At 39.8% G+C, this 26,618-nt stretch overlaps 1 protein-coding gene across 2 annotated transcripts in view; it reads right to left on the reverse strand.

The window, feature by feature from the left end:
* The window catches only part of pou6f2 (POU class 6 homeobox 2), a 559,448-nt gene that overhangs the window by 94,449 nt on the left and 438,381 nt on the right, over nucleotides 1-26,618 (reverse strand). For both annotated transcript variants that reach the window (XM_072571171.1, XM_072571172.1), the window contains exon 6: nucleotides 10,193-10,321. In XM_072571171.1, coding sequence (XP_072427272.1) covers nucleotides 10,193-10,321 — 129 coding nt within the window. The remainder of the gene's footprint in view (nucleotides 1-10,192; nucleotides 10,322-26,618) is intronic.

Below are 26,618 nucleotides of genomic sequence, written 5' to 3' on the forward strand. Positions count from 1 at the left end.
ATGATTGCAAATGCTTCAGCTTTGTCTTTTCCACAGTTAAGATTAGAGTGGTACTGGAAAAGCACAGCAGGTCAGGCAGCATTCGAGGAGCAGGAAAATCAACATTTCAGGCAGGAGCCCTTCATTCCTGACGAAGGGTTCCTGCCCAAAACATCAATTTTTCTGCTCTTGGATGCTGCATGACCTGCTGTGCTTTTCTAGCACCACTGTAATCTTGACTCTGACCTCCAGCATCTGCAGTTTGCCTTTTCCACAGTTGGCCATGGACTGCTCACACATAAAAACAGTAGCTTGTGAACACAAGTAATCTGAGCCCTAGCTACTGGATTGTCATGGTAAGAATTAGCTCAACTCAGAGGAATGCAAAGGAAGTGACATACGGTATAAATCCTTATTTAGTAGAAGAGTAATGAGGTAATGCTATCAGTGCCCTTGGACCAGAGCCTATAACCAAGCCTGGCAGATAAGCTAGAGTCAACAAGAGCAAAATACCACAGTTCAGGAAGACAAGGAAAAGGGATAAAAGCGAAGGATTTCGGGAGTGCAATCAATGAAAACACTGCAGATCAACCTTCATCGAAGTGCAGGACCTGATGTTGGAAGTGTGATAGCTACATCGAGGACTTGAGGTACACTTAGCCAAAATGAACTCCTATTCTGGGGTATTAGTCTTTATACTCTGTGACTATTCAGAGAACACCTGAGAAACCTAGTGGTTCTGTGCATAAATTTTAGTCTTCCATGAATTGAATGCCTGTTTTTGACATTTTTTTTTAACCAAGAAGTGTGAATCGTACGTTTATTTTAACTAACCAATATCATCAATTCTTTGTTGTTACAGACTTGACTCTTTTCCTCTTCGTGCTGAGCCAACAACTGTTGTCGAGGACGGTAGCCAGGCAACACTACTGATGTGAAGGGCTCCATAATGGAGAATGGAATTATTTGTGGAGTTTCCACCTCAGTTTGGTTGTTTAACTGTCCAGTACCATTCATGGCTGGATGTTACAGAAATGCAGAGCTTAGATCTGATCCATTGGTTGCAGTCAACCAAAATTAGTCTCCAGCTTCTGCATGAATTCTGTGCAAGTATTGAGGCTTTCAGAACTAGTTTTTCTTTTCTCAATGTGGCCAGCAGATGGCACTGACAGTATCATTTTCCTCTCACATGTTACAAAGACACTTCATACTCATGGGGCATGAAGGACTGAAGTTTTTGAAAGATGGTGGATAAAGGCATTTATTTCAAGTTTTGGGAACGTAAGTTTCTTTCATGGTTTGTTTCATCATTTAAGGTTCACTGTGGACATTGGAGATTTTATTTCACAAAACTGGACTGGAGGAAAGTGTGCAACGAACAAGCTGATCTCTATCATTTCTGAAAAGAAAACCCTCGACATCAATTTAGAGTGAGACTTATTTGTTATTTTGAAGGAAATATTGACTGCATTTCCTGAGCAGGTTCTGTCAGTGAGATTTCAGAGACAACTGTATTATTAATAAGTTGACCACATATGGCAGAACATCAGAGCACTAGATTCCAGAACACCCTGTGCTTCATCATACTTTTGCTTTCAAGCATAACCCATTAGTGAAGGTTTTTCTTTCAGAAAGTTAATATCTCCAGAGAATGCTTATTTTTCCTTTTCCTGAAGAGCGTGTACGTTTTGGGATATTTAGAGGAATGAACATTTATACTTCTATACTGCTGACTATGTTAACCAAATATTGCAAGTCTATTCAGTAAGTTTTGTTCAGATTATAAAACCAAAATTGCATTTATTCAGAAACCTGGTTGACAGACTTTTTTGTGTAAAATCTGAATAAGATAACGTACTTAAATGGTGACCTAAGTACCTGGAGATATTATCTTTATTTTGCAACTCATGGAATTGAGACTATAGTGACGCTGTAGCCCTCCAGCTTCAGTTGTAAGGCACGGTATTGATAATCTGTTTGCTTTTTCAAGGCAGGTTGCTTATAAAAGGGGAGTGGGAAAAAAATGATCACTGCAGTAGGGAATGTTTGAAGAAACACAAAAGGTTCCAGACAGAAAGGTTCCTGTTTTGGGTGGACAGGTGAAATAATGCTATGGTCCTGTGTCAACCAGTTGAACCTGAAGGTAACCCTTAATGGGAGCACAAACCCAGGATGATAAACTCCTATGGCCCGAACTTGAGAACCTGGCAGTGGTGCCACCAGAGATCTAATCACATCATGTAATTGGTCAATGCAGTGAATGTATAATTTCTTCACATTAAATGTCCTGCCCAACACAGCACCAAGCTCTCATTAAAAAAACAAAGAACTGCGGATGCCGGAAATCAGCAATATAAACAGAAATTGCTAGAAAAACTTGGCAGGTCTGGCAGCACGTGTGGAGTGAAAGCAGAGTTTCCTTTCAGTCCAGTGACCCTTCTTCAGAACTCAAGAAGGGTCACTGGACCCAAAAAGGAAACTTTGCTTTCTCTCCACACATGTTGCCAGACCTACCATACTCTCATGTTGTTCAATGCACTGCACCTTCATCACCAACTAGTCGTGGCACTCAGAACTCACATCTAACATACAGATACTCTCTTTCACCCTCAGATACCTACTAACATGAGTCTCACACCTAACTCTCACTGCTTACACATACCTCTAGCTATTCAGCTACATCACCCAAGCACAATGCTATACAACCACCAACATTCTGTTCTCTCCCTTCCAAGACAAGGTACTACGTAAAAGACGGAAGCAATGATAGGCATTTTAACTACAAAGTGTGATGTCTGTTCTTTCTGAATTGGAGCAAATTCAACAGGTGTGGAGATTGGAAAAGCAGGAGTGAAGGTCAGTATGTTCAATGCGTAAAGCTCCTGATTTCTTCAATCATTTGTTTTAATTTAAGTGAATGCCAACAGCGGGAGAAAATTGATCCCATTGGGAATGGAAAATCGGGCATGGTGGTCAATGTCAAAGTCATCCCAATGATTTTCTTGTCAGCAGCCGAACAGGACTGCAATATTCCAAAACTGAGTATGGACAGACGGTATTAAAAACTGGGAAAAATGGGTTAAAACATTTTGATAATTTCAGCTCTGCTAGATTTCCCAGATATCTTTTGCAACTGAGTGTTATTTCGTGCTACTTAGATGTGGCTGTCCTGCTGACAGGTTCAATACTTTCAACTGAAGAGCTTAGTATTCCTATAGATTGGGAATGGGTAACCACTATCACGGTCAATCTTTCTCAGCAGAGATATTGATTAATTCTTCATAGTGCTGAAGGGTGCACATGCTTTTTTTTTACTTTTAGATGCTAAGAGCTACAATATTAAATGCAGGCAAACGCTGAGAAAACTGCCCTGTTTGTGGCCCATGGTTGAGGGTTTCATAAGTTGAATACTTTGATCTGAGGACAAAGTTGACGACTGTGGCTGAGATGAGACAACCTTTCACCCAGTATGACTTGCAGCAGGTTTTTCCAGTCATTGTAATGTTGGCCTGTCATTGTTAGAGTTATAATACTGGTTCTTCCTTGTGGACATTGCATTTGCAGGTATCTACAATTTTATAGAAGGTGCTGAAATTGGATTCAACACTGAAGATGAGCCAGGTCTCATTAGTGATTGTCATATTCTGCAGTGGACAAGAAGGGCCCTGAAATAGGTAGCTGTTCTGAATGAGTCAAGGAGAAAGCTTTAAATGTTCTTGTTCAATAGCAGAAACAAAGACATTTTTAATAAAAAAGAAATCACCCTGCTAATCATTCAAGATCCATTGGCTTCAATTTCTAACCTTTGTTCAACTGGCAGTTGCAATGTCATAAGTGATTATATCGATGGAGCACAGCATGCAAGAAATTAGTTCGTTCCTTTAAAGACAGGATGGCTGACACTACGTATTGTTAATTGTACTTGGGGCAGTTCCATGATGACAAAGTGTGTGATGATCAAGTATTTTGATACTTAGCACGGATACAGGAAGGGGTGTTGCAATCTGCCGCAGCACCTTAAACCAAGGAGGAAAGGAACTGTTTGGAGTTTCAACTCTTCACTTTTGAAGGGTCTGTGATGGATTGGTTCAGTTGTGGCTATATTGCCTGCTGACATTTTCTTCCAGAGGCCACGAATTAGTAATGCCCAAATAAGGAGGTCACGGTGACTGGTGGGTACCCAACAAACTAACCTTAGTTTCCACCATGTGAGCAGAGTTAAAATAATTAGAGTGAGCATTTAAGATCACTGATGTAGTTAAAATGACAAATAGTGGTAAACGGTGGATAGAAGCAGACTTTTTCAAGTGTAGAAGTATTAAGACGAAGGGTTCCCTGATAAAAGAACAAATGCACAATATTTAGAACCATCAACAGGGGAAGCTTCTCAAAGAGGCTATGAAATTTCCATACAGGAATAATGTTTGATACTGAAACTATGCTATAATTCAAGATCACATTAGACAGGTAGATGGAAAAAGACATTGAAGGGAAATGAAACAGAGTGAGTATTATGGTTAGGACCATTTGCCCACATACATGGTAAATACATGGCGATAAATGAAATATATGTCTTCACAGCGGGGAAAAGAATGATTATTAAAATAATTGCTTTACTGATTGGATGTAAATGTTCAGTACCGTTCTAAACTAATTGGATGAGCAAAGAAAATTCTGAACGTCTTAAATAATTCATACATTACTGACTAGATTTTAAAAATAAGATTGTTATGCTGACTTGGTTTTAACAGCTATTCACAACACTGGCCGATATCAATAAATAGTTAATTTGCTGGCTACTTAAATAATTAAATACGGATTGAGTTTCATGAATAAATTTCATGAATGTGTGTTACAAACCAGTGACCTATTGAGTGAACTGTAACAGTGGTTTGTCAGCTTTGGTTCAGTTGGTAACATTCTGACCTCTAAGTAAGAAGGTTGTGAAGTTGTGCCCCATTCAGGTCTTAAGCAGAAAAACTAAGGCTGACACACTAGTGCAGGCATTCAGATAAGAAATTAAGCCATGTCTACACTTTTAGGTGAGTGTAAAGGATTCTATGGCATTATTTCAAGTATGTTAATATTCATCAAGCAAAGGTAGCTTCACTGGTTCAGGTTTGCACAATACAAGAAAGATGGATTTCCAAGAATTTTCTGTATGGCTAGAGAACCTGAATACAGCAGGAAGTCAAAAAGTTCCACTTCAAAGAGGCTTGCAAGCATGGTATAAAGGTCCCAAGGCACAAAACAATTTATTTTTGAAACCTCTCCTTCTGGTTTTGTTGAAACATACGTTTTAATTTGTGAGAATAATTTTTGGTTTTCAGGTGCTCCTTTTTTTCACTCTCATGAGCTCTTTTTTTCGATGACGCAGTCATGTCGTAAGAATGCCTTCTATTATCAACCCTCCATTAAATTTAAAGCCATAACACTGCTCAAATTAGATTGGCACATGACAACTGGCATAAGTTAACATGTCACCATAAGTAAACATTTTTATTTGAAAAATTACTTATTTCATCTGAAACATTGATTTCATAAACTGGTGACCTCACTTTCCATGGCATTTACACAAAGCTGGGTCATTTTATCCAGGCAGTTACTATCCTTTTTACTGTATCTCAAATTTAAATTGAACAAGCAACACGCACAATTACAATAATATCTATTACATTTTTCTTCCTGTAGTTGTTCCTGAATGCATGCAGCCTAAGACTGAAGGCTTCATATCTATTTGTGGAATTCATTGCCTCAGTAAATTCAAGTATTCTTAGCTTCCCATTGAGCATCTCTTTGTTTTTCAGGATTAAAACTGCTCTCTCTCTTTTGCAGCCCCTTTTTTCACTTTTTAGTTTCTTACACCATATACCCCCACCTCACTTGCAGCTTCCACCACCCCACCCTTCCTTACTGACTTCCTCCCCATCAATTGCAAGAGGAAAACAGCACTGTAGAGCACAAAGAGTCAAGATTGTGGTGGGCTGTCTGATATTCAGATCCTGACCCTTTATGTGGAGAGGATCCTGGCTCTGACTGTCGGGCTGGCAGGTTGACCATGGTCAATCTCCTGCAATGGTATCAGAGGCTTCCTCTGACTTACTGTGCTATGACGCCTGAGCAAAAGCTATCTCCTTGTCTTGACTAAGGCTTGGTGACAACTATGACAACTGCCTTTGTATTGATGTTAAGCAGCAGCAATATGTGTAGTATTCCTGACTGAAGGGCCAAAGAGCAAAAGGCAAGGCAAGGCCTGAATGCTGTGAAAATACAAGTGGTCTCAGAGTGAGTGACTGAGTGCTGTAACAGCAAGCAGAGAGCCTAGAGATTCAACCTGGTCCGGTCCAGTTCAAGGGCGGGGTGTGTGCATCTGAGTGCACAAGCCCTTGCTGAAACATTAAAATGAAAGTTGCCAGTGCAATACTGAAGTGCGTAAGCATCATGTAAGTGGCTTGCGGACATGTTGTGAAGATTCTTAGAAGATTGCACATGTAAACCAGTAATCCAGAACTCCATGTTAATGCTTTGAGGACATAGGTTTGAATCCAACATAAGCAGATGGTGAAATTTGAATTCAACTGAGAAAAGATAAATTAAAATTGCTGTTAGGGATCATGTAAATGGTCCCATCCGGCAGATGCAGCATTGGTTTATGAAAGGCAGGTCATGTTTAAATAATTTACTGGAATGCTTTGAGGATGTTATGAGCACGGTGGACAATGAGGAACCATTTGATGTAGTGCATTTAGATTTCCAGAAGGCATTCAACAAGGTGCCACACAAAAGGCTGCTGCATAAAATAAAGATGCATACTGTCACGGGTAATGTATTAGCCTGGTTAGAGGATTGCTTAACTAACAGGAAACAAAGCATGGGGACAAATTGGTATTTTTCTGGTTAGCAATCAGTGGTATGCCTCAGGGATCAGTGTTGCGACTGCAATTGTATTTGGAGTTGTGGACCAAGTGTAGTGTGTTAAGGTTTGCTGATAACAGATGATGCAAAGTGTGCAGAGGTCATTGGAAGTTTGCAGAGGGGGGATTGACAGGTTAAGTGAGTGGGCAAGGGTCTGTCAGATGGATTGCAATGTTGGTCAATGTGATGTCATCCAGTTTGATAGTAACAGCAAAATAGGCTACTATTTAAATGCTGAAAAATTACTGCATGCTGCTGTGCAGAAGGACCTAGGTATACTTGTGCATGAATCACAAAAAGTTGGTTTGCAGGTGCAGCAGACTGAAGGCAGCAAATTGAATATTGTCTTTCATTGCGAGAGGGATGGAGTTCAAAAAAAGGAGGTTATGCTGCAGCTGTATATGGTGCTGGTGAGGCCACACCTGGAGTACTGTGTCGAGTTTTGGTCTCCTTACTTGAGAAACGACGTACTTGCACTGGAAGGGGTGCAGAGGAGGTTCATTCGGTTGATTCCGCAGCTAACAGCGGTGGCTTATGAGGAGAGATTGAGGAGACTGGGACTATACTCATTGGAATTTAGAAGAATGAGGGGTATCTTGTAGAAACATATAAAATTATGAAGGGAATTAAAAAAGACAAAAGCAGGGAAGTTATTTTCACTGGTGGGTGAAATTAGAACTAGGGGCATAGCCTCAAAATAAGGAGGACCAGATTTAGGACTGAGTTGAGGAGGGACTTCTTGTCCCAAAGGGTTGTGAGTCTGTTGAATTCCCTGCCCAGTGAAGCAGTTAAGGCTACCTTGTTGAATGTTTTTTAAGGCAAAGATAGACAGAATTTTGAACAGTGAAGGAATTAAGGGTTATGGTGAGTGATTGGGTAAGTGAAGCTTAAACCAGTTGGTTCAGTCTGCTAGGAAATACTGTGCTTGGACTGATAGGAGATCTACTGTTAATCCACCAGCAGTGCTATAACTGCACTTAGTTTGCTGACAAAATGATCCTTGTCTCCTTTTAATGGTCAAGTCTCCCGAGGTTTGAAAAACCTGTCTGACCAGGGCTAAACCTGGAGGCTGCGTTGAAATGATATGTGAAACCTCAATGAATTACAGTCGGTTCTGCTATAACGTGTTTGTCAACGTGAATTGGCTTTAAAGCAATTGAAGAATTTAGACCGTTACTTGTAAACGTGAACGTTCCTTACTTGTATTTGCTACAACATAATTCTGGCCCCATTAGTTTAGATGGTGCTGCTATTGTGCGATTTTCTTATAACGCGAGATAGCATGAGAACGGGACTACTGCATTATATCAGAATCGACTGTACTTAATTAACCACATCCCCTGAGAGCGGGCTGGTTGGCGGAAGTTGTCCCAACTTCCTTAGCCACAAACAAGTATGGCATAGGATTAAAATGCAGGGAAGTTATGCTAAATTTGACAGCACACTCGCCCACTGAATGAAACTTGGGTACGAGCTGACATACTCTGAACAAATCAGCCCACTGCCAAGTGCAATGTCTGTGCCTCAGGTCCAAGAGGTCTGACCCACTGGAAATGTGATCAATCTGATTGGCCAGGAGTCTCAGTAGCAGTGCCAGTGCTCAGTTAACGGCGCTGCCAGAGTGGCACCGAGTCACTGCATGAAGGCCCCAATGGATCCTGAACCCAGGTAAGTAAGGAGGAGCACTGGGCAGGGAGGATTTGGCAACCTCAGATTAGGCATGAGTTGGGCAGCAAAGTGAGGTTTAAATTTGGTGTTGAAAAGAAAGAAAGTCGGGTTCCATCTTCTGTGGGGTTGTCTCTTAAATGCAAAGAACATTCTTTAAAATAGTTTCTGATGCCATCACATACACCTGTCTGCTCATGTCAATTGTGTTATGGTGTGGAGGGGTATTGAATGAGGAAAATAGACTGTATAGGTTTTCTGGTAATTACAACAGTTAGAATATCTACTTGCAGCTAGAAGATATGAACATGTTAGGATATGATTGGATAATATAGTCATGAAAACGATATTGAGATATGGGTGAGTAAATGTGTCACCTTTGATTGGGAATTACAATTTGTATAAATAGTGAATTGAAAGCTGGTTATCTATAAAACAGTACAAAACCTTTGTTCCATTATAAAGATTTAACCATTTTGTGACATGCACATCTCTGAATAAATATTTAAACAAAGAAACCTAAGTTGTGTCTGGTCTTATAGATAATGGGACAAAGCAGTTTGTTGGAGCAAAATTTGAAGGATGAAATTAAATAACTACTATGACAAAATGTCTCCTCTTTCACACAAATACTGAGGTATTGACTACTGTACTTCTGCAACAAGGGGATGGTACTTCAACACTTACTGATAAATAGTTTAGGGCTCTGCTTGCCTTCAGAAAACAAGCTTAAAATCTGCAAAATGTCATATGTAGCATTTTAAAAACTTAGAACTCATCACTGCTAAATAAACAACTCTACTATGAGCCACAACTTCACAAGCTTTGGATTGCTACTGAATTGTTTCAAAAAGAAGATGAATACACAGTAAAATCACTTTTAAGGAGATTTCAAATAGAAGTTAATACAAAGTAAAAGCCGAGGTAACAAAAGGATGGTTGGTATGCTGTTGAGACAATCTTCCCATAATATCTGTTGTGTCCACCTGAGATAGGATGATTCATTAGATCAGGCTCCAAGTTGACAAGGTTCATCGTTCAACTCTCAGTACTGATGGAGCAATTCTAAATCTGCCCAATAAATATGACAAGGCCAGCAATTTACTGTTGTTCAAGGTATATTTTTGCTTATATTAAATCTTCCTCAAAGAACATACGTATGTGTGTGTCTCAATATTATCTAAATACTGTAATAACTACCAAATGTGCTAAAATCACATATATTGTTTGTATCTAATGATCACAAAATCAATGTAAATATTTAACAGTTAATTCTCCAAAATAACTCTTTTCTTTCTTTGCCACTGCTTGAACTGTGTTGAGTGTTAAAACAATGATTTTAATGTGTTGCAAATATTGTTTTATATGACCAATTCATTTGTTACGTGCATTAGTAAGGACTTACACAGGCAGACCCAGATTGCAAATTAGTTCTGTTCTTCAGTACATTTGTAAGTCAATTTGTATGCCAGTCAGAAAATAAGACAACAGAATATATTATAATATAAAACAGACATTCGTAAGTACGAGTAAATGTTTGCATGTTGGATCTTCAACATTAGTATTAACATGGAATCTCATTCGTAAATCAGACCTTTGTAAATTGGGTACCTTCTGAAATATTATGACTTACCTGGCCTTGTGCATTAGTCACCAGCTGAGAAGTCATCCCCTGCAGGTTGGACAGGGCAGTGCTGAAGGCTTGGGAGCCAGCTATGGATCCCATAGCAGCTGCTTGACTTGCCAGAGGGTTATTAACAAGCTGAAAAAGCAATGGCAAAACCATTAGTTTACAACACAATATAAAGTAATTTCACTGTGACTGCGATTTAAATGCAGATTTAACACAAGGATTTCCTTTCAAAATTTGTTGCTCCTTGCATTAAGTTTACAATTGAGCACAATCACTTCTACCATCTTCAACTGTACACAGAAATTATCTAAATAAATTGACCAATACTTATTTTCCTCAGTGATAATCATAAAAATATCAATAATAAAATCAAAGTTTCCCTGAGGGTGCTCACATGTTAAAGATGTATTTGACAAAATGAATGTGACAGAAGTTTGGAGATTTGGAAACCAATAACACAATCAGCTCTCTTCATGTTGCATTCTTTATATTTGTTCTTTTCTTTTCTCTTTCCCAGTGTTCAGAGAGTTGAATGCTAATTTGTTTAGTCTTGTGTAGATGTTGGTGAATATATTTTTTTCTTCAAAGGAGGTCACATGTCAAGTCACACAGTTTTGACAACAAAGGAAATGCACTGTAGTAACCAGATCTGTCAAATCTGCAAACTACCTTAGCTCTAAATTATAGCACCTCTTTGGTGGTGAAAGGCCTCAACAAGTTTACAGCTGATGTAAGACCTTGGCTTGCAAGACATGCTCCAATTTTCAGAGGTATTAATTATGCATTTTTGTTGAAAAGCTTAAATGCCTCAAATCTATGTTAATTATTAACAACATGTCTTAGCATCCTCAAGGTGGCATTAGTACTTAAGTGCCATAAGTATTTAAAACATTACATGGTTACCTTGCATTGCTTTGGTGAATAATATGAAAAAAAAGATTATTATTTCACTTATTTTACTTAATATAACAACAAAGAAGGCTTTCTAGCTCCTTCTGCTTAATACAATTTTGCATTAAAAATTTACAGACAACTCTTTACAGATAAGAAAATGCGCATGTATTTTGGAAGTTGTCAGAAAATTTACTACTCAGAAGGGCACAAGTTCATTTTTATAATACAGTAAAACCTTTCGGAGGCTTTTAATCATCTCACTTAGAGACTCCTGAGAATTACCAAACGTATGCAACTAGGCTTTTTGCTCTATTACATCTAACTTGCATTTCAATTACATTTTTAGCTTTATTAAATTAACTTTGAATTCACTGTGCAACTTTCCATTCACTTTTGCCATTATGTAGCACATTGATGAATTATGGACTGTTTACTAATACAGAACATTTTAGCTAATGGTTGATGAATTGGGTTAATGTGATGGAGCATTAATGCTTTAGTCTGCCCATTCTCCACAGGTTGGCCAAGAAATTCTATCTGCACTTAAAATTCTGTTTTGGGTCTTGCTGAAATAACATCATGAAACCAGACAATACATGGGCCTGCCACTGCAGTTTGCTATTTGGAGAGAGGAAGAACTTGGCTGGCAGGTCAGCTATTGGACTGGATGGCAGAAGGGGCTAATTGTTGATCCCTACGGAGGGACTTTGAATGTCCTTTCGGCTGTTTTTATTTTCTGGAGCTCTTCATCTTAAACTGGAAACTTCCCTAGGCTCTTTTTTTCTGTGATTTCCAGTGGGGTTTTTAGGGTTTGCCAGTCAAACCATTTATTTGGTTTGGCAAGATACACTGTACAGACTTCACTCATTTATAAACCACATTTCATTTGGCAGCAACTGCTTCACGTAGGCACTTTGATAACTAAAGTCATCAGAGTCAATATGCTGTCTATTGAACTTCTGACACTGTTCTCTGTATAGAATTTAGGAACTGGAGGTCTAAATTATTAGCTCAAAGGTTGAATTTCTCTGTTACTGAAGTTCAAACTTCATTTGTGCAGCCAGTGGAATCACACAGTAAAAGTCAAGGGTTTCACAACTGAAGAAAAATGAATGACCGAAGGGACAGTCACTCCACCATTGACCACTTCCAGGTAGACAATAAAAAAACAGCGTTGGTAAAAGCTTAGGATCATGATTGTCCCATTGGCAGAATACAGTAAAAGAACACTTAAAGAAAGGAAGATGAAGAAATGGAAAGGTCTATCAGGAATGAGGAAAGTGTGTCCAGCACGCTAAGATAAAAGGTAGGGAGGAGGGACTTGGGGGAGGGGCGTTCCTCCGCTACCACCCCCCACCTTTTCCTCCGCTACATCGATGACTGTATCGGCACTGCCTCCCTCCCCTTCCTAGACCTTTCCATTTCTATCTCGGGCGACCGAATCAACACGGACATTACTATAAACCGACCGACTCCCACAGCTACCTAGACTACACCTCCTCCCACCCTGCCCCTGTAAAAACGCCATCCCATATTCCCAATTCCTTCGTCTCCGCCGCATGTGCTCCCAGGAGGACCAGTTCCAATACCGTACAACCCAGATGGCCTCCTTCTTCAAAGACCGCAACTTCCCCCCAGACATGATCGACGATGCCCTCCACCGCATCTCCTCCACTTCCCGCTCCTCCGCCCTTGAGCCCCCCACCCCTCCAATCGCCACCAGGACAGAACCCCACTGGTCCTCACCTACCACCCCACCAACCTCCATATACAGCGTATCATCCACTGTCATTTCCGCCAGCTCCAAACGGACCTCACCACCAGGGATATATTTCCCTCCCCTCCCCTATCAGCGTTCCGAAAAGACCACTCTCTCCATGACTCCCTCGTCAGGTCCGCACCCCCCACCAACCCAACCTCTACTCCCGGCACCTTCCCCTGCAACCGCAAGAAATGAAAAACTTGCATCCACATCTCCCCCCTTACTTTCCTCCAAGGCCCCAAGAGACACTTCTATATCCACCACAAATTCACCTGCAGCTTCACACACATCATTTATTGCATCCACTGCACCTGATGTGGCCTCCTCTATATTGGGGAGACAGGCCGCCGACTTGCGGAACGTTTCAGAGAACACCTCTGGGACTCCTGGACCAACCAACCCACCCACCCTGTAGCTCAACACTTCAACTCCCCCTCCCACTCCACCAAGGACATGCAGGTCCTTGGACTCCATAGCAATACGACGGTTGGAGGAAGAACGCCTCATCTTCCGCCTAGGAACCCTCCAACCACAAGGGATGAACTCAGATTTCTCCAGTTTCGTCATTTCCCCTCCCCCAACCTTGTCTCAGTCAAATCCCTCGAACTCAGCACCGCCTTCCTAACCTGCAATCTTCTTCCTGACCTCTCCGCCCCCGCCCCCGCCCCCACCCCCACTCCGGCCTATCTCCCTCACCTTAACCTCCTTCCACCTATCGCATTTCCAACGCCCCTCCCCCAAGTCCCTCCTCCCTCCCTTTTATCTTAGCCTGCTGGGCACACTTTCCTCATTCCTGAAGAAGGGCTCATGCCCGAAGCGTCGATTCTCCTGCTCCTTGGATGCTGCCTGACCTGCTGCGCTTTTCCAGCAACACATTTTCAGCTCTGACCTCCAGCATCTGCAGTCCTCACTTTCTCCTCAGAGTCACCACCAAAGAACCAAAACAATATCACTGCAACAACAGAGGAACTGTGCTGAAAGGCTCCAAATGCCATTTCAGAAGCTTCCTGATATGGCATGAAGGAGGCCCACTGAAAGAAAGAAGGCCTTGTCCACACTGCGTAAGATCATACTTGCTGTCATAGTAGCCCCTATTGAAAAATACACAAGGCATCCAATTTCAAAGACAAACATGGACAGCAGGTATTCTTCTCTTGGGCATTCACAGACTAGGGTTCCATTCAAGACTGGAACATAGATGTTGCTTTTAATGGCCTCTGCCATACTTTAAAACTGGCCACAGCATTACAGTCATTGTTTGGAGAACAGCCTTAAATGACTGAGGAAATTTACCCTGTATTATTCAGGGTACACCAGCCTTAAGGTCAAAGGCTAGCTGCAGGCAATGTTATGACACAAAGCCAAGGACAGGTTTAAGCATTGTAAGTTCTCTACAAACAGTCATACTCACTGCTTGACAGGTCTTACATCATCTCGGTATAAAAGACAATTGAGGACATGGTCTAGAAGAATATTATTTTAAATTTCATGCAGCTGACTACATGGTGGTCTATATGACGCCACTTCCCAAAGTGAACAGATCAACATGAATTTGTGTTCATTTAGTACATTTGAACAAGACAGTGCAGCAAGAAATACATCCAATGATGACAGTAGACAATGGCCTTGCTGAACTTACAAACTGCACATTTTCGAGCAAGATGTGAAGAGACGTTTCTGGCAATTTTCCTTAGACAAGGACTCCAAACCATCGATATATGTTCATAACACTCTATAAATATCACTGTTTTAATTGTCTGCCCTCTGACATTACGTCTGCATCTAAGATTTTCTAGTGGAAAATATCTTCCATTTTAGAATTTCTGGAAGGCATTGTACATCACACGAATGACATTCTCATCTTTGAGTCCATTAAAACACAACTAAAAGAGGCCAGAAAGATTCTTAGATTCATAGAGTCTCGCAGCACAGAAATAGAAACTTTGATCCAACTCACCAATGTCGATCAGACTTCCTAAACTAAATTACTCCCATTTGCCTACGTTTGGCCCATATCCTTCTAAAACTTTCCTATTCATGTACTTGTCCAAAAATCTTTTAAATGTTAAAACTGGACCTGTATCGACCACTTTCTCTGATTGTTCATTCCTTATATATGCACCCGCTCTGCGTGAAAACTTTGTCCCTCAGCTCTCTTTTAAATCTTTCTTTTCTCATCTTAATATGCCCTATAGTTTAAAATTCTCCTCACTCGAGATAATACTTTTGCTATTCACCTTTATCTATACCCCTCATGATTTTATAAACCCTTATAAGGTCACCCCTCAACCTCCTACGCTTTAGGGAATAAAAGTTTCAGCCTATCCAGTCTCTCCTTATAACTCGAATCCTCTAAGCCTGGTCATGTCCTTGGAAATCTTTCTGCACCCTTTCCAATTTAATAATATCCTTTCTATTGCATTGCAACCAGAACTGTTTGCAATACTCCAAAAGTGGCCTCACCAAGGTCCTGTACAGCTGTAATACGACACCTCAACTCCAATATTCAAAGCTCTGACCAATGAAGGTAAGCACACCAAATGCCTTCTTCACTATCCTGTCTACCAGTGATGTAACTTTCAAGGAACTATGTACTTGAACCCCTAGGTTTTTCTGTTTGACAACACTACCCAGGGCTCTATCAGTAACTGTGTAAGTCTTGCTCTGATTTGTCTTACCAAAATGTAAGACCTTGCATTAAATTAAATTCCATCTCCACTCCTCGGCTGAATGGCCTATTCTTGCTCCTGATTCATTTACTTGTATGACTGCAGAGTAAAGGAGAATCTTGAGAAAGGTTGCTTAATGATAACGTAAAATCTCAGAGCAAATAGGGATGGAGTCATGAGGTGCAGCAATTACAGGAAGGAGGTTTAGATGGTAGGAGCACAAACACTGACCATTGTTAGTGAGTTGAAGGAACAGAGTGACGGTCAGAGACAGCCGTTGTCCTCGCCTGATGTCAAATACACTGCCAACTGGGCAGGACTGGACATTTTGGGAGATATTTTGCTTCTTAAAATGAGCAGAAACATTACATTCCCAATGCTGAAATGGATGTCATCAGCTAACTCAACACAGATCAGGATCACGAGAGATGCTCTTGGTTTCTACAGGTTCGTGAATACCAGGGCGCATTAACATGAAGGTTCAGCATCATTTGCTCGATCATGTGATTGAATATGGTGAATCTGTAACTTGCTAAGGATACTTAGTGCCAATTGTCAAATCTTTTATCTATTATAGTAAAATTCACACCATACTGGTAATAGAGAATGACTATTTCCAACAGGATAGAGCGTAACTAGCTCTATTGATCGACATTGGTGAGTTGGATCAAAGTTTCTATTTCTGTGCTGCGAGACTCTATGAATCTAAGAATCTTTCTGGCCTCTTTTAGTTGTGTTTTAATGGACTCAAAGATGAGAATGTCATTCATGTGATGTACAATGCCTTCTAGAAATTCTAAAATGGAAGATATTTTCCACTAGAAAATCTTAGATGCAGATGTAATGTCAGAGGGCAGACAATTCAGCAGCTGATGCATTGAATCACCACAATCGTCATCTTGGACCTCACTACTGATCAGATTCCTAATTTGATCAGTTTTATAAATACCGTAGTGGTAAGAACTGGTCTGTATTCTAGTAACTCAACTCCAGACTTTCCAATGCCTACCCAACAAGTACATTCGTTGAATGGCAAGACTGATGTATGAAGAGAAACTGGATTGGTTAGGATTACGTTTACTGAAGTCTAGAAGAATGAGGGAAGATCTCATAGAAAACTATAAAATTTTAACAGGACCAGACAGGGTAACACAGGAAGGATGTTCCTGTTAACCAGGGAGTCCAGAACCAGGGGTCACAGTTTAAGGATTTTGGGCAAGCCACTTAGGACTGAGATAAGGAGAAATTTCTTCACGCAGAAAGAGGTGAGACTTTGAAATTCTATGGCAAAGAAAGTGGTTAAGGCCAATCATTGAGTGTTTTCAAGAAGGAGGTGACATGGTTCTTAAGGCTAAAGGGATCAAAACATATCGGGTGGAAGCGGGAACAGGGTACTGAGTTGGGTGATCAATCATGAGCGTTTTGATTGGATGAGCAGATTTGAAGGGCCGAAAAGCTCACACTGCTCAAACTTTTCATGTTTCTACAAGATATAAGTTAGGAGTTTGATGGAATACTGTTCACTTGCCTCATGAGTTCAGCTCCAGCTACATTCAAAAACTTAACAAAATCCAAGCCAAAGTAGCCTTTTTGATCGACACTACACCTAACACCTCAAATATTAGAATCACAGAGATTTACGGCGTGGAAACAGACCCCTCATCATTCCTACCAACACAGGCCAATCAAGGTATAGTGTATATCATGAATAAAATGCACAATATTGATTTATCAATATTTCATCAGCAGGTCCTTCTACATCACAATTTTAACCACAAAGAAGAATAAAGGACCAAAGGGTATTGGAACACCTACAAGTTCCACTCCAAGTCTTATACCATACGGACTTGGAAACATATCACTATTCATGCACTGTCACTGGTCAAAAATCATTGAAATTCTGACTGATAACACTGTGTGCATCTTCATCACATGGACTTCAGCAGTTAAGAAGGTGGCTCATTGCCATCTTCTAGAGGGTAAATCTTCTGGCAGTAAATCCTGACCATGCCATTAATGTCCATAATGTATTACCAAAGAAGTCAGGAAACATACATTTCTAATTGGACCCTGCTTTTGGCCCACTTAACACTGCTAGATATTATAATAAATTGTGCTGGCTTGAGTTACAGAGCTCAATTTTATGACTTGATTCCCACAATTAAAACTGACTTCAAGGGGAATGTCTTCAGCATAAGAAATAGTAGATCGACAAACCAAGGCGTAAGCAGCTCTAATAATAATGTAAAAACGGCCATACAAAACTTGTATTGCTGAAAAAAATTATTATATTGTTGCAGCTTTTCATCTTGCATTCATCAGGACAGCATGCAAGAAATATCAAAGTATGGGAAAATAACATTTATATGAGTATAAGCGTAATGTGCCAATTGGTTGGGAAATAGAAATTCAGTACTGATATAATGTTAGGTAAGTTAGACAGTATATATGTACTGCTCCTCAGATGCTGCCTGACCTGCTGTGCTTTTCCAGTGCCACACTTTCCAATTATGATCTCCATCATCTGCAGTCCTCACTTTCTAGAAATCAAATAGCATAACCCTTTCATTGTTTGTAACAAGCAAAGTACTGACTGTAACCAACCAACCAACCTATTCTTGCAAAATTAACAGTACTGTCCAACATTGGGTGTGATTTTGTGATTGAACAACATTTGCTAAACCATTTTGAGTTTGTGAAGAATTTCACTGACAACCAATTCAGGATTGAAAAATGTGTTGCTGGAAAAGCGCAGCAGGTCAGGCAGCATCAAAGGAGCAGGAGAATCGACGTTTCGGGCATAAGCCCTTCTTCAGGAATTCAGGATTGTCAATCAGGCTGGCAGTGCTGCATACTTGTGTACAATGGCCGCTTCACATATGAAAATATAGGGTGCTGTTTTTTACAGCGTCTCTTCCAACTCAACAAAATAGGCTAAAACCATTTCTGGCTCATTTCCCAGGCCTTGTCAAACCTGCTTGGTTTAAAATTTAAACAAAGCCTATCAGTTTAGTGTCAGTTTTCATTTGCTGGTGCATTTGCTGCTATGAATTAGATTTCACTTGTCAACCAATCATACAGTATAGATATTGCCTTCACTCTTTTGCTATTTGTTGTGAATTGAACTTATGAGTGCTAAATTAACTGCTTTGACAAAATATATCTTTTTGTAGTGATACTCAATGTAGATTCTGCTGACAAATAATTGGAAAATAATTCTTGAAGTTCCTTTTTCTTTGAATTCCCAGACTACATGATTAAGACAATTCTTTCTTATCCCAAATGCAAAATCTGATCTGCAATGACCTTTGTGAGAAGCGAGAAAAGGTGAAATGGGAAATATGCAGGGAACTGTGAAGAAAATGAATGAAAAGTGAAAACGCTGTAGGATAGATTAAAAAAGGAATCCTGCAAAAGTTGAGAGTGAGTGCCAGAAAGTATACACGTAAATGCAATTTATGCATGAGCTGTGCTAGATAAGCTGTGTGATTTTCTGCTTGAGTGGTCCACGGTCTGTTGGTCAGTTCCACTTTATCTCTTACCACCTACTTGCTGATGAGTGAGAGGTGAAGAAGGACAAATCAAACAGTGTTTTGATCAAAAGTGCCATGTCCTCCACCTGTTTGTCACTGCCAAGAGCTAGTTACAGACAATTCATCCCAAACCAATGCATCTCCCAGAACCAGAAACAGTCCAAGCTCCTTATCAATGACAAATAGCAGAATAAGATCCTGTACTTTGCCACTGATGTTCATGCACAGTGCGATCACCTGGTGGTGTGCATTTATAGGAGAAATGTAGGAGATGATACTTCAGCTCCAAGCACAAATCCTCTAATTAACAAAGATTATCATAGGGTGTCAACAAACATTTAAAAAAAACTCATCAGAAACAGATCACACACTTCAGCTCTTTTCCCGGGAACTATAACATTACAGACATTCATCTTGGTAAATGAAGAGACATTGCCGAAAGGAAGGAACAACAAAAAAGAAGGACTACATGAGGATGCTCAATATGTGATTGAAATTAGATAAATTAGATTAGGCTTCAAGATTTCATTAAAATTGTTTGCATAATTGCAGGCATAAAAATTCTGTGAAACAGTATAATTGCACAGTGTAATAAAATATTTGTTTGTTGTTTTTACAAATGTTCCTTGATATATTTAATGATCATTTTTGATAAGATTTTATTAATACAAGTTATCATGATTCTATTAGCAAAACTAAGCCTTTTTAATATATGTTCAAACTAACCCTTTGTGTAATCTGATTTATGATCACTGAAAATGATTTTAAAATGTTGAACTATTTAGTAACTTCATTGGTGTATGCTAGCATGATGAAAAATGTTTCACATCATAATAATCAGCTTTGGAGTTTACATTTTAAAATAGTGGCAAATGGCTACTTCTGTGAAGAGTTCTTTTTAAACCAAAAGTCAGAGTGTTCATCTGGAACAGTGACTAAATTCAGAAACTTGTCCGAATACAGGTAATTTCAGTCCCCTGTGGTATTAATGGAAACATGTTTACACTGTTGCGCTTATGACAAGTAGAAGAAACATGTAAAGTTATTAAAGTTGTTTTTAGTTCAGAGGAATTTAAGATTGAAAAATCTTTTAATTCAGTTTAGAAGACAGCATCAATGAGTTTAGAAGCAAATTTAATTTCTCTCCTCAAAGGAGTTTAGGGCATTCCAGTGAACATGTCACTGTAACAGAAGAGTTTAGTTTGTGAAACTTCTAAACCATGAGAGTTTGTTTAGAAATCTGCAGGTTATTAGAACTGAGAAAGCTGAGGCCATCTGACATATATAAAGTTAATGTTGGCAGTTTTGGAAAAGACTCATCCATCTTTATCCAAGATGGTGGTGGTGGAGTAGGTTGCGTCTAAGCTCTGAAACTGGGGCATGTCCATTCTGTCTATTTTCCTTTTCTTTCTTCTTTTCTCACTTTTTTTCTCTTTTTACTAGTTTTTAATTTTTACTTAATTTGCCTTCTGGAAAGTATTCGATTGTGGAAGTGGCAGCATCAGGGTCTGGAGTATGGGAGCGGCTCGGACCTGGAGTGGAACTTTGGTGCTTGGCATTGAGTTGGCTATTGAGCTGGATGGATCTCTAGCAGTTGGCAGCATTGTGATATCGTCTGGGTTTGGAGCAGTCAGCGACAAGGTGGCTAGAGACCCTGATGGCTGTCAGCAGCAAAGTGAGTTGGAATCTGATGGTTGGCTGAGACAGCAGTGCAGAGGAGATCATGCCCAGCACAGGAGAGAGGATAAGCCCAGCATGTCCGGTGCGGGGTGGGGAGAGATTGAGCCCAGTGCAGGGGAGATTGCGACCAGCAGAAGAGAGAGCATGCCCAGTGCGGAGAGGAGATCAAGCCCTCATGGGGACTGCAAGCCCTCATGGGGAAGCCCAGTGTGGACAGTCTGCAGGCCCATGGCTAAAGAATGACTGTAATGCTAAACGTTTAACTTTATTTCATTTTTTTCCTACTTTGAATGTAAGATTTTGTACCTAGGTACCTTTGTACCCAAGATGGTACCAGGAATGGTGACTGTACACTTTTTATTCTACACCTTTATCCCTGTACTTGAATATACTTGAAATAGAATTCCTACTGCATGGAAACAGGCCCTTCAGCCCAACAGTTCCACACCGACCCTCTGAAGAGTAACCCACCCAGACCCATTCCCCTATATTTACCCCTGATTAATGTACCTAACTTGATGGCCAATTTATCCAACCTGTACATCTTTGGGTTGTGGGAAGAAACTGGAGCACCCCAGAGGAAACCCATGCAGACACAGAGAGAACATGCACACTCCACACAGACAGTCACCTGAGGTTGGATTCGAACCTGCGTCCCTGGTGCTGTGAGGCAGCAGTGCTAACCACTGAGCCACCATGCCGCCCACAAACATGACAATAAAACCTAATTCCAATTCTAATTAATACTAATTTGAACAGTCTCCACAGCAAAGAATGCATTAGTCCAATTAAGTACAAATGTAGGAGTTGAGATAGGTGAGTATTTTATCTGGAATGGATAATGCCTGTAAACAGTTTGAAACTTTGTTTTGCTGTGTATTTTGAGACTTTTCTAAGTGCCTTTGATATTTATTTAGCAGCTTATTTTTTGTTTTTTGTGTAATAAACTTCTGCTCTGTGCGTAAAAATTCAGCAGCCTCATGACATTGTCCCAGTGACTAACCACCACATTAAATAAACAGAAGAAAGAACATCTGACTGCTGCAGTTGTACCATCGGTTGGGATTATTACACTAGTCAATGTCTTACAAAATTAAACATTTTCTTGATATGAAAAACATTTCTAAAACTTCCCATGAGGTGATCTCACAATTTTAAATTGACCACCATTGCTTTTGTGGGTGTTGCCTTGTTTGTTCAAATTGACCTTAAACCGGAATAAAGGCTCACATATAATATGGTCACTACTGATTTTGGGTATAACTCACTTGGTTGATTCCACATGAATTGTGCCGCTTTAAATAGCAGACACACAGCACCAGATCATCACACTTACTGCCTGTTAACAACAACAACCTGCATTTATACAGCATCTTTAACAGAATAAAGCATCCTAAGGCAACTTAGAGAAGCGTAATTAGACAAAAAATATTGGCATTGAGCCTAGGAAAGATATATTGTGACAAGTATCTGGTGACAGAATTTAATATGTGGAGGAGAGAACCAGAAAGGAGTAGAACAATTTTAAGAAAGAACTCTGGAGCTTACACAGCTGAAGACATGGCCACCAAAGATGGAATAAAACATGACATGGATGCACAACAGACCAGAATTGGTGAAACACAGAGTTCTCTGAGACTGCATTGCTGAACACAATTGTAGAAATAGGTGAAACCTTAGAGGAATTTGAACACCAGGATATCCTGCTCGTCAGATGCTGCCTGAGATTTTCCTGCTCCTCGGATGCTGCCCGACCTACTGTGCATTTCCAGCACCACTCTAATCTTGACTCTGATCTCCAGCATCTGCAGTCCTCACTTTCGCCTAACAATTCAACAGTCAATGGAATGAGAATAGGGAGTCAATGTAGATCAATGCCCTCGGATGAATATACTTGGTGTCAGCTTGAATACTGATAGCCAAGATTTGGATGAGCTCAGAATAATAAAAATGATGTGTGAGCCCATAGATTTCTCAAAAAATGGAAAGGAATACTTACAAATTGCTCTTTCAAGAGTTGTTTCTGAAGTGGGGTTTTGAAAATGAAAAATGATTGCAACTATACAATGCAACTCACTTTATTTTATGCTGCAGAGCCACTATTGTAATAAACAAGTACGCTTTTTGGGACAGACCTTGAGTATTGCTGAAAACGTTAGACGAAACTTCAACAAAATGTTTTTTAACAGCCATAAGGAAGTATCGTAGTCTACTGCTGTACATGAATAGGAGCCAATTGACTGAGAGAAGAGTTCAATATTCAGTTAGTTTCAATGTAATAAAGGAAATCAACAAAAAATAGTTTCATAGTTGAAATGCACCTTGTGAAACTGATTACAACAGCATGATTATTGTTTTATATTCGACCAAATAAATTCAAAACCTATTTTGCTGGGTGACTTGCAATGAGGATTTTTGTATATTCAATCACTTGTACAGAATTCCTTTGTTTGCTGATGTAAAAGGGATGTTAATTCATTTTAAATAAATATATAAACATCAATATCTGAGAAATACATTTCAAGTACAAGAAATTATTGGCAAAATGTTGTTTTAACTTTTTCTATTGGTGAATGATGCATAAATCACAGCTAAATGTATTTGTATCCATTTCTTATTGTTTTGTGTACAGGTAATCTATTTTCACTGGCTTATATTTGTCATGTTGTCATTTCCCACAAGCTTGGTTTACAGTTTCTCAGTACTTTCTCCAAACTGCACTGAAGCACAATTGCTAGCACACTAAGGTAGTAGAGATACATGCATCAATTTGACATAAACTATATAGATGCAGTGTAACATTACATAGATGAACAAATTCCTTGGAAACTTCATGAACTTATGTGCTCAATAAATATCACATTGCCATCTATTAACACTTTATGTTGAAAAGTTCTGTTTTGTTACAATAGTCTAAAAATATGATTCAAACAAGATAAATATGCAACTGTTAATGTGAGATCAGGGAATATGTTTAGATTAGATTAGATTTATTCCAGTATGAAAACAGGCCCTTTGGCCCAACAGGTGCATACCGACCCTTCGAAGATTAACCCAAACAGACCCACCCCCTACCCTACACTTACCCCTGACTAATTCACCTAACACTATGGGACAATTTAGCATGGCCAATTCACCTGACGTGCATATCTTTAGATTGTGGGAGGAAACTGGAGCACTCAGAGGAAACCCACGCAGACACGAGCAGAATGTGCAAACTCCACACAGACAGTTCCTGAGGCAGGAATCAATCCCGGGCCCCTGGCACTGTGAGGCAGCAGTGCTAATCACTGAGCTACCATGCCCCCCCCCCCCCCCCACCCCCCGTGTTCTATGTAGGTGTCATGATTCTGTAATCTATCTGTTCTGTTGGTTGCTCTTAGACTGTGTTTTGTTACTTTGCTTTCTTGAACTTTCTTATTAATGATTATTAATTTGAATTTCATGTTCATGTTAATTTCTCATGGTCAGTTTGACATTTTGATACATCCCATGTATGCTATGAGCTACAGCTCATGACAGCTTTACTCACTCTTAAATCCAAAGGTCATGGGTAAAAAGCCTCACTCCAGGCACCTGGTTACATAATCTAAGATGACAATTTAATGCTGCATTGTCGGGTTTCAATCTTTCAATTTAAACATTAAACCCACCAGCTCTTCCCCTTGGACATTTAAGTCGCATATCACTCTTTCAAAGAACCACTAGGACGTTCACCTCAGTAATTTGGGAAATACTTAGAAATCAACCAACATCATAAAAGAGAAAACTATCTGATCATTATCACTTATTAATTTTGGGACCTTGCTAAGTGCATATCGGCTGCTGCCTTTCCCTATATTACAGTCTATATTACTCATTTCAAAAAATATATTTTTGGCTGGAAAGCATGCTGCAACTTCCTGAGGTCATAAAAGGTACAATATAAATATAACTTCTTCCTTTCTTTTCTTTTTAAGGATATATTTCCCATGAGAACTCCAACTTCCATGCCTCCGTTACAAATTCAAGTATGACTATGTAAGAACAACCCTGTGGAGGCCTACAATCTCATATTTCCTCCAGAGAGACTTCAACCCACACTTCCCTTAAACAGCCACTTTCTGTCAGCAACATATCTTTATGTATCATAGATTGCCAAAGTATTGCTCCTACTGTTTTTTTTACACAAGTGTCAAGAGCACAAGATACAGTAGGAGCAGTAGTAAAAAGGGCCTGTCAGCCTGCTCCACTATTCAATACAATCATGACTGAATTTGGGCTATAACTTCACTGTCCCATCGGCTTCCTATATCCTTTAATTCCCTGAAAGGCCAAAAGCCGTCTATCCCAGTTGTAATGGTGGTCAACAATATAGTATCCACAACCCGCCAAGGTACAGAATTTCAAAGATTCACAACCCGGTGAGCGAAGAAATTTCTCTTCACCTCAGTCCGAAATGATTGACCTCTCATCCTGAGGCTGCTGCAGAGTTCTAGACTTCCCATCCAATAGAAACAAATTTTCAGTATCTACTTTGTCAATCAGTCCGTTTAGAATCATACATGCTTCAAAGAGAATGTAGACGTTCAATTACTCAGCCTCTTGTCATAGGACAACTCAATCATCTAGGTATCAACTGCGTGAACCTTTACTGTCCTCAGTTTCTCTTCTCTTTCTCCTTTTTCATTGAAGGGTTCGCTCAAAAACAAAACCTTGCAACCATAGATGTCATCATAATTGATTGAAAACACCTAAGGCATTCTAAGAATGTAGTAAACTCTTGAGGCAATAATTAAAGAAAGCCAGGCAGCTCTCTTGTGGTCCGGGCCAACATTTATTCCTCACTCAACATCGTCAAAATATATCACCTGGCCATTGGTTGTGTTGTGAATCCTCTCATATGAAAATGTTCATGATTTATCTTTACGCCTTTCTTTAAATAATAGTAGAGCTTCTGCATAGTTGAGACAGTGTTCAGTCTTTCATAACAAATTACTGCGCTTGTTACTTCTATATATACCAGAACTCTCAGTCATATTCACATAGAAATGTGACTGACATCCCATTACAAAGGTTACCAACAAGTGTGGAACATTGTCTTAAGTGAATAAGACTCTTAACTGTCACTATGCCTTCGCCCACACTATTGCCTGTTCATCTCCTCATTAAGCGTTTCATTAGCTGCTTAAGATGGGTGAAAAGAACAATATTGCATCTGTATCATGGTTGACAGATAACCTTCAATACTAATAATGAAAATGTATTCTCACTACTGTATATGCAACTTAAAAAGTGTATCTTTCTGTGAATTTGTTAGCAATTCACTTGTCTGTAACTACAGTGAAAATTGGTTATTATAAATGCCTCCCTTTTCTGTTGTATCCGCCAAGGTAGAAGCTATTTTGAAAGACTCAATAGTATTTCAAATGCACCAGGCTGAGGTGAAATTTTAGTCTAAAGGAAGAGGCAGCTTTGCATTGGGTGGGAGAATGAAGTCTGAGAATTCTGTTTCCCCTTCAAATCTGTCTCTAAATTGTCAATTTTCAACTTTAACTGAAATAGGAAGGCAAGCTGGCATTTCTAATGAGACTGTGATCCTCAATGACATTCTACTTTGGAAACTTAATTGTTATTGCCTGGGTTTCCTGAGTATTGAGAAACATGGCAGTTTCACTTAAGTGAGAATCTGGTGTGTTCAGGGGTTGGGTGCTTCCTGGATCCAGAGCCCTGCCTGAGGAATTTAAAAAATTGGGCACCTTCTCCCAATGGTTCCCAATGCCTTAGTCCACCATCAGACCTTCAATCTTGACTCCCTATGGTCTCCAGATTCTCATCACAAAGACCTTTGGTCACCTTCAACTCCAATCTCCTTCTCAGGCATACAAGTGCCATTCCCTCAAACCCCA

This window comes from Chiloscyllium punctatum, chromosome 5, assembly GCF_047496795.1.
Source record: "Chiloscyllium punctatum isolate Juve2018m chromosome 5, sChiPun1.3, whole genome shotgun sequence".
Lineage (NCBI taxonomy): Eukaryota > Metazoa > Chordata > Chondrichthyes > Orectolobiformes > Hemiscylliidae > Chiloscyllium > Chiloscyllium punctatum.